This window comes from Balaenoptera acutorostrata, chromosome 13 (assembly GCF_949987535.1).
Source record: "Balaenoptera acutorostrata chromosome 13, mBalAcu1.1, whole genome shotgun sequence".
NCBI classification, from domain to species: Eukaryota; Metazoa; Chordata; class Mammalia; order Artiodactyla; family Balaenopteridae; genus Balaenoptera; species Balaenoptera acutorostrata.
The window spans coordinates 27,519,861-27,532,752 of record NC_080076.1 but is presented as its reverse complement, the minus strand read 5'-3'; the positions used below and the strand labels follow the sequence as shown (position 1 = coordinate 27,532,752).

The 12,892-nt window shown below is 45.5% G+C and overlaps 1 protein-coding gene across 11 annotated transcripts in view; it reads left to right on the top strand.

Annotated features, from left to right (window-relative positions):
* KATNAL2 (katanin catalytic subunit A1 like 2) overlaps nucleotides 1-12,892 on the top strand; it is a 109,096-nt gene that overhangs the window by 62,269 nt on the left and 33,935 nt on the right. For 9 of the 11 annotated variants that reach the window (XM_057526143.1, XM_057526140.1, XM_028162611.2 and 6 more), the window contains 6 exons: nucleotides 3,421-3,538; nucleotides 4,631-4,729; nucleotides 7,235-7,333; nucleotides 7,543-7,620; nucleotides 10,475-10,573; nucleotides 12,682-12,745. In XM_057526143.1, coding sequence (XP_057382126.1) covers nucleotides 3,425-3,538; nucleotides 4,631-4,729; nucleotides 7,235-7,333; nucleotides 7,543-7,620; nucleotides 10,475-10,573; nucleotides 12,682-12,745 — 553 coding nt within the window. In that variant the 5' untranslated portion in view covers nucleotides 3,421-3,424. The remainder of the gene's footprint in view (nucleotides 1-3,420; nucleotides 3,539-4,630; nucleotides 4,730-7,234; nucleotides 7,334-7,542; nucleotides 7,621-10,474; nucleotides 10,574-12,681; nucleotides 12,746-12,892) is intronic. The other 2 variants (XM_057526139.1, XM_057526137.1) reach the window with 1 other exon arrangement.

Sequence of the window (12,892 nt, the reverse complement as noted above, 5' to 3'; positions counted from 1 at the left end):
TTGGAGCAGGAGTCTGACACATAGTGAGTTCCTGCCACATAGTAAGCACCCAAGAAATATTATTTTCCCCTTTCAAATCGTACCTGTCATTTCTCTGTGCACTCCAGATCACATGTCCTGACTGTCTGAAGGGAATCAGGTCTATCTTTTCCTCTCCTTTTCTCATGCTCACCTTATATTTCTTTCTCCAGCTTCTCAAATCCAAGTCTCATCTGGCACTTGCGGTATCTGATTAGGGCCCCTCTGTCTCTTGACCATCCTGGGTTGACACAGGCCCCTAGTCTTGCCTCAGTGTCCATCCCATTCCTCTCCACTCCAGACCACACCCCTGTCGTCAGAGCCTGTTCAGAAATGCCCCGGACGGCAGAGCTTTGGGGCATCAAGGCCTGTGGATTTTTGCTCTTACAATAAAGCCCAGACCTCAGGGGAAGGTGGAAGTGGGCTTCCGGTAGGGGCCACACAACCACTCAGGCAGTGAACAAAATTTTTTAAAATCTTAGAATGCAATTGAAAGGAGAAAACTTAGATTGTGATCATAAGCAGCTCATTAGGCCGTCAAGAAGTGTTGTGAGTTCCACGAAGCCCACTAGGCTCTCTGCTCTGTGACTCCAGTCCCTTGCCTGCAGCCTAAGAAGGAAGGCACTGAGACACCTCACCTTTTAGGAGCGAAGGTGTTTGACTTCGCTGACAGAAGAGCCGTGGAGCCCGCGCCTGCTTCGTGATGACATGCACGGTGATGGTCAGCCTGGGGCTACCTTTGCTTTGTGCGATCCTTTAGCAACAGGTTTACTGTTCTGAGCAAAGTGTTCTTCTTTTATTTATAGTTTCCATAAAGCTAGTCAGACTCTGGTAATAAATGATAACTACTTGGGAACAGAAACAGTGACAAGCATTTTAAGAGGCAGCTTTGGAGCGCATTTGGATTCTGATGGCTTTGCAGCCACACATTCATGTCTGGAACTTCCTCAGCCTTCCTTACCTGGCAGAACGTTCTGTGAGTGAATGTCCCTGGAGCCCTTTGCCTCCCTTTAGGGCTGGAGCGTGGTGGCATAGGACAGCTGGGGGCTTCTTCAGCCCCTCTCTGGGTAGCTGTTTGTACATGGCAACCATCGAGGTTGGATGGCAAATGGTTGGCGTCAGGAAGGATAACTAGAAAAGTGATGCATGGTGTTTGTGTATAATTTTCTACTCAAAATAGTTATTGAAATGAGAGGTTGTGCCATGAGACTGGTTGTTAACAAATGAAAGTGCTTTTTCCTAATTCCTGCATCTCACACCAGAGAGCAAGCTCCCACTTTACAGATTTGCAGGTGACCCAAAGGAGGGAAGGTTATCTTGTGTGACGAATGACAGAAATAGGATGCCAAAAGATCTTGACAAATTAGGAGATGGGTCCAGAATAGCAAGATGAACTGTAATGAAATAATGTTTAAGGTCTAATCAAAGATTCACAACAAATAGCTCCCTTATTACAAAATCTGAGACCTAGAAATCTGAGTGACAGAAGATGCAGTGTGAGTCACCAGTATGATGTGATTGCTAATGTGGTCTCGGGCCTCATCAGTAGAAACACAGCGTCCAAAAAGTAGGAAGTGACTCTATTTCAGTCAGATGACAGTGGACAAAGGCAAGATGACCAGGATGAGGATGACTCTGGGAGCCAGGTAACCTTAGGAGTGCTTGGAGCAACTGTAGGTGTTTAGCTTGAAGAACAGAAGACTTGGGGTGGGGGTGGGCGCCTAGAACAACACGCTGGCAGTCTTCACTTTCTGAAGAGGGATTGGGCCTTCTTTGCAGAATTCCATAGGGCACACCAAGGACTGGTGACTAAAGTTAAAGCAGGGTGAATTTGGTTTCATACTTGGAAGAATTTTACAATCCTCAGAGCTGATTGGAAATGAATTGCATTGCTTGTACATTAGTGCACTTGTCTTTCGTCGTGTCAAAGCAAATCTGTGAATCAGTTACCTCCAATGGGAAATCAAAGTGGGAAAATGACTCCCAGTTCCTCGCCAGCCTCACAAGGATATTTAGGCACGTTTTATATATATATCACGTATATATACGTGTGTGTGTGTGTGTATATATATATATATATATATATATATATATATATATATATATATATATATCCTTCATTTAAATCAGTGCTATTCAGAGGGTTTGTACTTGTACAATGCTTGACACTCATTTCATAGATATTTGATTTTTGTGCCAGCAAAATGCCTAAGGGACAGACATTCTTGTTCCTAGGTTACAGATGAAAGACAAATGCCCGGAGAAACCGCCAGTTGTCCACCTCTTATGACACTCACCCCAGTGGGCCCAACACTGGGATCACCACGAGCGGACATTGGTGGTGGAATTGGCGTGGGTGGTCTTGCTGGCCAAATAACTATGCATTTATATTAGACACCAGCAACTTTTTCTTTCCTACAAAAAAATGGGGTTGAAATAGCAGCTCTGTGAGACCACTTAGAACATGGGGAGAAATACTTCTAGCGAACGTCCTGTAAATGCTCCTCACGTGAGGTACGAGAACCAAACAACTTCCCATGGGGGAGCTCATGTCTGCCCCCCCGAGCACACCCTGCCTCTCTCTGGATATCATCGCCTACCTGAAAATATCCCATGTCTACTTATGCGGACGTAGCGACAGGTTTATTTTACCTTTGAATTGATGTATGACATAAACACAGTCAAATGCATGCATACTCTTTCAACCACCACAAGTCCCACCGCCGGGCGGGCCCCCTTCCAGGCAAGGCTCCCCGTCTCCACCAGAGTTAGCTACCACTGGGACTTCCTGCCCCATCAGTTCATTTTCCCTCAAGTGAACAATATCGGTGAAAATTTGTTCTGCAAATATGAATGATCTGTGACAGCAGAGCTGAGGGAACTTTTGCCTCCCTTCCACAAGCCACTTTTGATGCTGGCTGTGCGCGGCTTGAAAGGCAGTAGGCAGGGTGCACCCAGCACGATGGATTGAAACGACGGACAGATGCCCAAGACTTCCTAACGTTTCTTAATTTGAGCGGGAGGACTCTTTCCTCCCCCCACCTTTCCCCTGGTCTGAGTGCTCTTCTTTAAGGAGGGTGGTAAGAAACATCGGAGGAATGCTTGTAGAACAGTGTGTTCTTAGGGATAGAAAGCTATCTGTAGAAGCCAGGTGGTATGAAGGGGAAATGAAGAGAGGGTGTCGGGGACCTCCAGGAGGATGTGGACCCTCTAGCCCAGTCTTGGAGGAACCGGATAGACTGAAGAGGGACAGGGCCGGGCTGGGCAGAGTGGGAGCACGGTGCAGACAGATTTGCATCTGCAGATCTTTCCAGAACTCTCTTTAAATGCACTATGCAAGGTGTTTAGCTACCTCAAATTCAGTTAAAAGGACTTCCACCATGTCTTTGTTCCCTCCTCTAGAGCGATGAATGACAGTTGTCAAAATCTTCCCAAGATCAGCCAGCAGAGGCCACGGTCCAAAACCACGGTGGGGAAGCCAGGGGGCAGCAAGCCCCTCCACAGGGAGCATCCTAAACAGGTCAGGACGGCTTTACTTGACGTTGGTAAAATTGCAGGTGGCTGAGAAACAGCCCCAAGAAAAAGGGCACATTTATTTGTTTATTGAGCACAATTTGATTTTGTTAAATTGTAGATTTTCTTCCAGCTCACTGGGTTAAAAGGACGGGCAGATCCCCAGGCTTCCTAACGTTTCTTCATTTGGAAGGAGGACTCCTTCCTCCCCACAAGCTTTCCGCTGGTCTGAGTGCTGGGTGACAGGCCTTGAGGGGTGAGTCCTAGGCCCAGTCGGAGCAGGAGGGCCTGGTTCTCACGAAGCACAATCCTCCCGCTTGAGGGAACTGTAGGTGTCAGCTCTTCCTGTCCTGAAGCGTGTCCCTGGGATCCGAAGTGTAGGCCGGTGTAGTCTCGGGTGTGGCTGGACCTCACAGTCTCCTGCTGGGTTTCTCCAAGGCACACACGGTGGGTCACCACCCCGGACCTCCACACTGGACTTTCTGGGGAAAGAGATGGGTAGCAAGAGGAGAGAACCCAGCAGGCGGGTGAAATCCATGCCAAGAACCTTCTGGTTTAGGACAAAACATACCAGGTTTCAAAGGAAAGAGAACTAATGGAAATGGTGTAGAGGAATGGAAGAATGCATGTCAAAGCGGACTGGTGGGATAGAAAGGCATCATCACAAAACTCAGTTGGTCAAAAGGAATCTCTCACCTGCAAGGAGGTTGTGTGGTCCTGGCCATTGCAAACTGGCTCAGGTGGAGGGGAGGTGAAGGGGGGCAGGATGAATCCCACAGGAGGCTGGCTAACTGTCGACTGTGCCCACAAATACCTCTGGTCCGAGGAGAAAAGACAGGCCAGTGAGTGGGCATGGGTGAAGGCCCAACCATTTCCTCCACTGCTTGTGCTGCTCAGAGCCCGTGGCTTCCTGGGACAGCTCCTCCTGCCCGGCACAGGCAGAGTTTATTCATCTCGTTGGGTCTGCACAGCAGTGGTTGGATCACACATGGGAGTCCCCGTTTGCAGAATGGTGTGGGACGACGGGACAGGCAGCTGCAGCCAGCATCTCGAAGTTGCTTTCCGCAGCCGACTTCTCACTGTCTTCCTCTTTCTCCAGGAGCTTGTCAATCACACTCACAAGGAGAGTGCTGACTTTGGCTTAAGTATATCTGGAATCAACAAAGGCAGTGGAGAAGAAAACGTCCACCCACGAGAAGTAAGTGTGACTCATGAACTGAACACTAAATGGGGGAATTCCCTTTTCTTTTTGAAAATGAAAAATTTTAAGTGTTACATTTGTCAAAGAGGAAAGGTAATATGTGATGATCAAAGGTTGGCTGTGGGGTGAATTGGGAAGGGACTGGCTGAGGATGAGACCCTGAGGTGCTGGTCTGGATCTCCCTCCTGGGTGGATGGACTTGAACGAACGGCCCCGTCTCCAGGGGGCTGTTTCCCATTTGTAAATTGCTGGGTTTGGAAGAGATGGCTTCTAAGGTTCCTTTCAGCTTAAAAATTCTGTGATGACAGTAACAGAGTGCTCTGCATTACCTGAGGAGTTGTGGCCTCGCACTCATTCTTTTCTGCCCTGTCAGTAGGCGTTGACTAGCAGTGTTCCTTTCTCCTTGGAGATACGGTTCCAGGCTTGAATGTAATTTCATGTGAACCATGAAACCTCAGTTGATATAAGGTTGATCTTGTCCTTAATAGATTTTTACCCCTTTCCAAATGAACCTCATGTCCTGATTCGTAAATAACAGTCTCTCAAACAGAAAAGACCCATATTGGGTAGTTGTAGGCCAAAGGTAGGTAAAAATGGGTCACTTGGAAATAAAAAGCAGCATCGACACCAACGTGTTTCTCTTGATTATAACTTTTCGGGATTGAATATCATTGAGTCATCTTTCTTTCTTCGATCGTACAGGACTGCTGGCCAGCTCTTCTCAGGCAAACTAAACTCTGGGTGTGCGTGTTTGGAGGGGAACTGGGAGCATCTCCCTGAAATCAAGGGGAGCTGCTTCATGGGCCAGAACTGGCTCCTTTTAGGGCCTCGATTATATGGGTGATTCCTGGAGGTGACACATTCGAATCCCTGCTGCCCATGGAGAAATACTTCCCTGCTCACCGTCACTACCTATGTCACGTTTTTGGTCACTTGTGTGCCCAGCAATGCTGCTCTCATGAACATCTCATGTTAATATGAATGGATGTTTCTGATCAGGTCAAGGAAGGGGCTATTTAACCCAGCACTTAACCTTTGAAAGAATCTGGCTATAAATTCTCTTTGCAGCAGAAATGTCCTCAGGGTAAACTGTGAACGGTTTTCTCCCTAGCATTTCATAAGCTGAATGAGGGCATATGGTCAGGGGCCTATCTCCAACATGGGTCTTTCATCACCATCTCAGAGCCCCTAGCTTCATGATTCCCAGGCCCCTGTGCAAATTTTGTAGATGTGCTGTTTCCAAAGGCACTAGCTTTGGAGTCAGCCTGCCTAGGTTCAAACCCCAGGTCAGACCTTCCTGGCTGTGAATCTTGGGCAAGTTGTTTAATCTCTCCAAGCCTCATTTCTCTCATCTGAGAAATGGAAATAATCATAGTGTCCACTTCCAAGGTCATAATGAATGGAGTGCCTTAGTCTTACACCCAGCACATAATAAACACTCAGTAAATGTTGGCTACTGTTATTGTCTTTTATTTTTTACAGGCATCCTTGCTTTTTCATTCTGCCTCTAGGGGAGACAGGTGGCATCAGAAGGAGTATGGGTAGGGGAGACAGATATCTGGGTTTGAATCCTGGTCTTAAGTCACTTGTTAGCTGTGTGGCCCTGGGCAGATCATTTAACTTCTCTGGCCTTACCTCCACATCTGTAAAACTAGGATGCCACTCCCGACTAGCAGAAGTGTTAGAAGGATTGGAAATAATCCTCACAAGTACCTTGCACACCTATTTTGTGCCAGGCAGTCTCCTGAGTGGTAAATGTACAGTGTAGTCCATAAGTAGGAGCTATCAATATTCTTGTGCCAATGAGGTCTTCCTGCGTGTGGAATGTTTAAAAAGGACGAGACAATACAGGGGAAGTAGACATGTAGGAAGCAGATGGTGTGTCAGGAACTGACAAATGCTTGCGAGTTTTATCCAAACCAACTCCATTCTGAAGAATTTCTTTATAACTTGTTTCTTTTTCCTAGAGTGCCCCAACTTGAGGAAATCATCTTGTTCATTATTAGTGCAGTTTCTTTTTGAGGCTTTACTTTAAGTTTGTGCTACATAACAAGGTACATAAATGTGTCTTAACTTAATGAAACTGAGCTATTAAGGTTAGTCTCCCCTCATGTTTTTTTTTTTTTAATTTTTTTTATATTTATTTAATTAATTAATTAATTTATTTTTGGCTGTGCTGGGTCTTCGGTTCGTGCGAGGGCTTTCTCTAGTTGCGGCAAGTGGGGGCCACTCTTCATCGCGGTGCGGGGACCGCTCTTCATCGCGGTGCGTGGGCCTTTCACTATCGCGGCCCCTCCCGTTGCGGGGCACAGGCTCCAGACGCGCAGGCTCAGCAGCTGTGGCTCACGGACCCAGCCACTCCGCGGCATGTGGGATCTTCCCAGACCAGGGCTCGAACCCGTGTCTCCTGCATTAGCAGGCAGACTCTCAACCACTGCGCCACCAGGGAAGCCCTCCCCTCATGTTTTAATAGCTGTTTCAATAACTGTTACTCCCTTTCAGGGCCAAATCATTGACTTCCGAGGGCTGCTCACAGATGCCATAAAAGGAGCAACCAGCGAACTTGGCTTGAACAGCTTCGACTGTAACCCAGACCCTTCAGTAAGTGGCTAAGATGGGACATTCATCTTGCAAACTGCCAAAATCCAGATGAACTTTGGGAATATAATTTTGAGTCCAGAGAAACCTTGAGATCAAGTCAAAGTTCATAGCAACCTGCCACCATTTGTGTCCTGGAGATCCGTGCCCTGTTTTTCTTCCCAAGTGATGAAGTAATATTGTAACGTTAGGCTTTCTATTCCCATCGTCAGGAACGATTGTTGAAACCTCTGAGTGCATTTATTGGCATGAACAGTGAGATGCGAGAATTGGCAGCCGTGGTGAGCCGGGTAAGATCTGATATTCAATTCACAAATTTACGGAGGCGGATTGGGGCTCCTGGAGCATTGTGGGCTGCTGCTTTTATTAATAACAATAAATATAATCATTTATTTATAAAGTGCCCCCACTTGCAAAGGCACTCATATTGTTTAGAGGCACAATAATGCATGATGAATAAATTATAGAATCGTAAAATTACAATATAAAAAGCCCACCATCTCACTATAGAGGCCAAGAAAACCCAAAGAGAAAAAGACTTAGAGTGCAAGGGACAGGTGAAAGGGTTTAGAGCCGAGCCAAGACTTAAGGAAAGAAAGCCTCTCAGAGAAGGAAAGAGCACGTCTGCGTCTTGTTTAAACAGTTGAAGCCTAGAAATAGAGATGTTGGGAGTCTGATTTCATAATTGGAAATTTTCATGAAGAAACAGATTAGTAGGAAAGATCTTACCATCCAAACTACTGATTTTTCAAGCTTGGCCCTCAGGACCTAAAGACAGTGAAGTCTAATGGTTAACGACACAGGCTGTGGAATAGGTTGACCTGGATTTGATTCCTAGATCCTCCTCCTTCTAGCTGTGTGACTTTGGGCAAGTTCCTTGGGAATAGAATAGATTCCTGAGTTGTAGGAGGTTTTTCTAATTTCCAGTGATCTCGTATTTAATGAAAGACTGAAACCTAGACAGGCTCAGAGAGATGTTTAAAATGATGCAAGAACTTAACAGCTGCTCTGAGGTCATTAAGGTCCCCCAGGTCTCCTTTCAGCCCAGCATTTGTCCCCTGCACGCCTCTGATGTGTCAGGTGTGTGCTGGTGGCTGGAAACACAAAGGTGAACGACTCAACACAGTCCTTGCCCACAAGGGTTTCTCGTCCCACGGGCAAGGTGCACTTTGAGAGCATAACGGATGGGTATTGTTGCGCCAAGGAGTGGGGAAAGTGTTAGGGAAGAAGATACGCAGGAAATAGCCACATGAAAAAAGAGTAGACGAGCGTGGGGGGAGGCGTTCTGGGCAAAGGTACAGACCTGTGAAATTGTAGCGCTTGTGCAGTGCTTCTCAGGAGCCGACTGGCACGCAAGGAATGGTGGGAGATGGGCTGGAGAGAGAGGCCAGGGTTCCTGCGTGTAAGGGTGCTGCGAACAGGACCCAGGGCTGGAGTCAGTCTGTAGGAGACTGGGAATCTTCGAAAGTCATCCATCAGGAGAATGGGGCAATCAAATGTACTTTTAGACAGCTTGTTCTGATGACAGTGTGGAACGCTATCAAAGACATGGAGATAGGAAGACCAGCTCTGAAGTTATTGCCAGTGAGAGGATGAGGGATTGATCCAGGCTGTGGTAATTAGGATGCGTAAGAGTGCAGAGAAAAATATTTTTATACCCCCAAATCAATAGTCTTGGTAGTGTTTTTGCAAAAGGATACCAGGACTAGTGATAATAAAGTTGTAGAGTAGAAGTGGCCTGAAAGGATTCCATTTGGAACCCTTGCCACAGTACAGTGGGAGGTAGTCATACAGACCCTGCTTGAATGCTGACAGGGATGGGAGCTCACCACCTCCTGAGGCAGTCCTGCTGAGTCTTGAGAACTTTTGATTGATATAAGGAGGGACTTCCTACTGGGAACTTAAACAGTACCACATGGAATTCAATGTCAACTCTAGAAGAAGGCAAGAAATACTGCTATTACCTATGGATGCCTTGGACTCCAAGGTAGTTGAATCCCCACTGTGTGCCAAGCTTTTCCTAAGAAAGTGTGGTGATAAGAATGAGTGGGTGGTCCTTTAAAGACAGGGTGGTTCTCCCAAGATTTTGGAAGACTGAGACCTTTGTCCTCTCACCCAGGAATGCATCATACATATTATACACCATGAAAATCACCTGCATAAATAGTTTCTCTAATAAAATTTGTCACTTCTGGTGGAGGGAACTGGGAGGATGGGGGACAGAAGGGGGGTATAACATCTCACCAGCATTTTAAAAATATGTTTGTATATTTTTGAACCATGTGCATGTATTACTTATTTAAAAATTAAATAAATATAAAAGTAGTTTCCAGATTGTTCTGTAGTCACTCAGAATGACTTTGGAAAAGAGGTGGGTTTTTTTGTTTTGTTTTGTTTTGTTTTTGGCTGTAACACTCTAGACATTCAGTTTGCCCAAAACAGCTCCTACTGAGAAAGGCCCCCAAGTGACTGTTCTGAGCATCTAGTGAAATTGAAGTTCGGAAACTTTAGTATCAGTGAAAGCTACCTTAATTGATTACCCACAGTGGTTGCTACAGGGCTCTGCTATGCTAGGGGAAAACTTTCGCTTGGTTGTTGGCTTCCTTGGATTTTGTAGAAGCAATTGCTCCTGATGGAAGTAGGGAGTGATCACTAGGGAAAAAGAGAAATTGGTTTCAGAGCAGCGTTATCTCTTTTAGGCAGCAAATTAAGAAAGTGTTTTCGAGATCAAGGAGCAAGAGAGAGGCCAGGCAACGGCTAGGAACTATGTTTCGGAGTAAAAGCTAATGTAATTTGTAGGCATATTCTGTAGCTTCTTTGATTACGGTTGTAAATCAGCATGGTTTGCTATTGACCGAAGACAGGTATAGTCCCTCATTAGAAGATTTTTTTTTTTTACCCTAAAAGTACCATATTATATCAGCAATGTCTTCTTCAGAGAAAATCACTGAATATTTTCATGACATCCCTTTGGTGAACTAGCCTCAAATTACAATGTGTACATACACATGTATCTAATAGGAGAAGTGTTTATCACAAGCCCTTTATGTCCTATTGTAAGTCAGGTATTCTGCTGCTCCAATGTTTATTACAGCTGTGGAGGAGAACATTAGTTTTAACAAAATGATCAAATGTGCATTGCAGGACATTTATCTCCATAATCCAAACATAAAGTGGAATGACATTATTGGACTCGATGCAGCCAAGCAGTTAGTCAAAGAAGCTGTTGTGTATCCTACAAGGGTAAGGATGGGAAGGAAGCCTCTTGGGAGATATTTCTGTTCATTATCCATTGGACAAGCTATATGTCATATACCCATCAGGAAGAGAACGACAGGGTGATTTTCTGTCCACAAGTTAACTTTTTGCCTGTGTCACAATATTTTGTCAACACTGGAGCACCAAGGCTCAGTCCATTCTAGGCAATTTGAAATCATGTTACATACTGATTGAAGTCAGGTGTCTGCTCTAAGAGGTAATTTAAGAGCTAAGACTCTATAGTATATATGATTTGTCAGTTACTATAGGTTCAAATCAGCCTGCCTCCCTAAGAATATACTTATTATAGTAGAAATACCTGCCATAAGAGAGAGCATCTGACTTTGTTTGCATAGATCTTCCCCCTGCCCCCAACACCCCCATCATCGGGGGCTTTGCTTTCAGCTGGTTGTAAAGACTAGACAGCCCCTTCCAGGGCACTGGCCATAGAGCCATAGGGCTGTGCTCAGCTTATTCCTGACAGATTTTTGTGCAGAGTGGCTCACTAAATAGGAAGGAAAATAGAAAAACAAGACTCTTCATGTTTGGTTTACAACAGTGGTGATGAGAAGGTCAGTGTACCACATGGCTTTTGCTGTATAACAGGCCACCCCAACACTTAGTGCCTTAGAATGACAGTCATTTATTTGTTTGCAGTTCTGTGGGTGGGCTCTTTGGGCTGGGCTTAGCTGGGCCGGCTTGGCTCTTTTCCACGTGATGTTGGTTGGGCTCACTCACTCGTCTGGGGCATCAGCCAGGGTGGCTGGAAAATATGGAAAAGCTGTGAAAGCTGGGATCACCAGGGCAGCTGAGGCCTCTCTGCCTCTCGTCCTCTGGCAGGAGAGCCCAAGTCTTGCTCACATGGTGCAGAGAGTTCCCAGACAGAAGCAAGAAAGGGCAGGGCCCAATCCGTGAGCCTTTCCCATGTCTCTTCTTATATTCCGTATATTTGCTCGTCTCTATTTTCAAGTCTCTTCTTCTATTTGCTAATGTCCCACTGGCCAAATTCACAAGGCCAAATCCAGATTCAAGTGATAGAGAAATATCCTCTGCCTCTTGGTGGAAGGAGCTGCAAATAATTTGTGGCCATTTTTTGTAATCTCCTGCAGTTAGGATTACAGATTTACTTTATTGAATAATCTATTTATTCTTACCACTGGGCCCTTGCAGCCCCTGATTTTTGGATGCTTCTATTCGAATGGGACAAAATCAGTAAATTTGGACTGTCTTCCCTTTCTTCCTTCCTGTGTTCAGACATGGGGGTAAGAAATATACTGGTGTTCAGAATTAGTAGAAATGTATTTATTCCCTATTTCCTCTGAGGGGCTCTATTGTACAAGACTTCTATTCTACGAAAGAATAGAACTTCCCATTGAGACTCTCTGGTTGTGTTATCTCCATGGTATTAGAAGTTCCACATGATGTCAACATTTTGACATCAGCATCAGCAAGAAACTAATAGCTAGTTACAATTTTACTATTATTTTTCCTTCTTCTTGGTTCTCTACCAACTCCAGATGGCTTGAGTTTGAACTAATGGGAGAGACTCACTGAAAGTCCACGCATGTCCTGTTTGGAGTCAGTGTCTCATAATGTATTCTGCACTGAATGTTCTCAACTTCCAAATCAGGCTTCACCGTAGCTTTGAGCTTTATTCACATACGCTTTTGTATGTTGGTTCTAGTGTGTATCTTAAAGAGCATACCTGCTTCACAACATTCAAAAGATTGCCAGATGCTCTGCATATATATCGAACTCTGGGGGAAATGATGTTATGCATGTGAGAAATGACTATTGAAACAGAGAGGAAAGTACCTACATATGCCTTTCTTCTCCTTAAAATAACTGCTCTTTTAAAAAGTGACAAAAATTAAGCCATGCATCCTATCAAGTGTGAAAGTAAAATTGGGATAAGTAAGATATATATATATAGAGAGAGAGGGGGTGGGGAAGGAGACAGCCAGCCTTCAAAAAAGGAGGGCCTGACGCAGAGTTGCGTGTGTTTCACCCTAGCTCCCCTAGCTTGCCTGAGCTCAGGGCGCGCAGGCTGACGTACAGGTACTAAATCTCATCCTTGTTCCTTGTTCCCATAGTACCCACAGCTGTTTACAGGAATTCTTTCCCCCTGGAAAGGACTGCTGCTCTACGGACCTCCAGGTAAAGGGCTTTCTGTTTTGGTCTTGGTATGAAGCGTGTGTGCAGAGGACGAGTTGCCCCATCTGTCCTTACTTCAGGGCTGGGGCAGTGCCTGCTGAGTAACCACCATTTTTGCTTGTGTGACTGCCTTCTGTCTGCAGGCAGAGG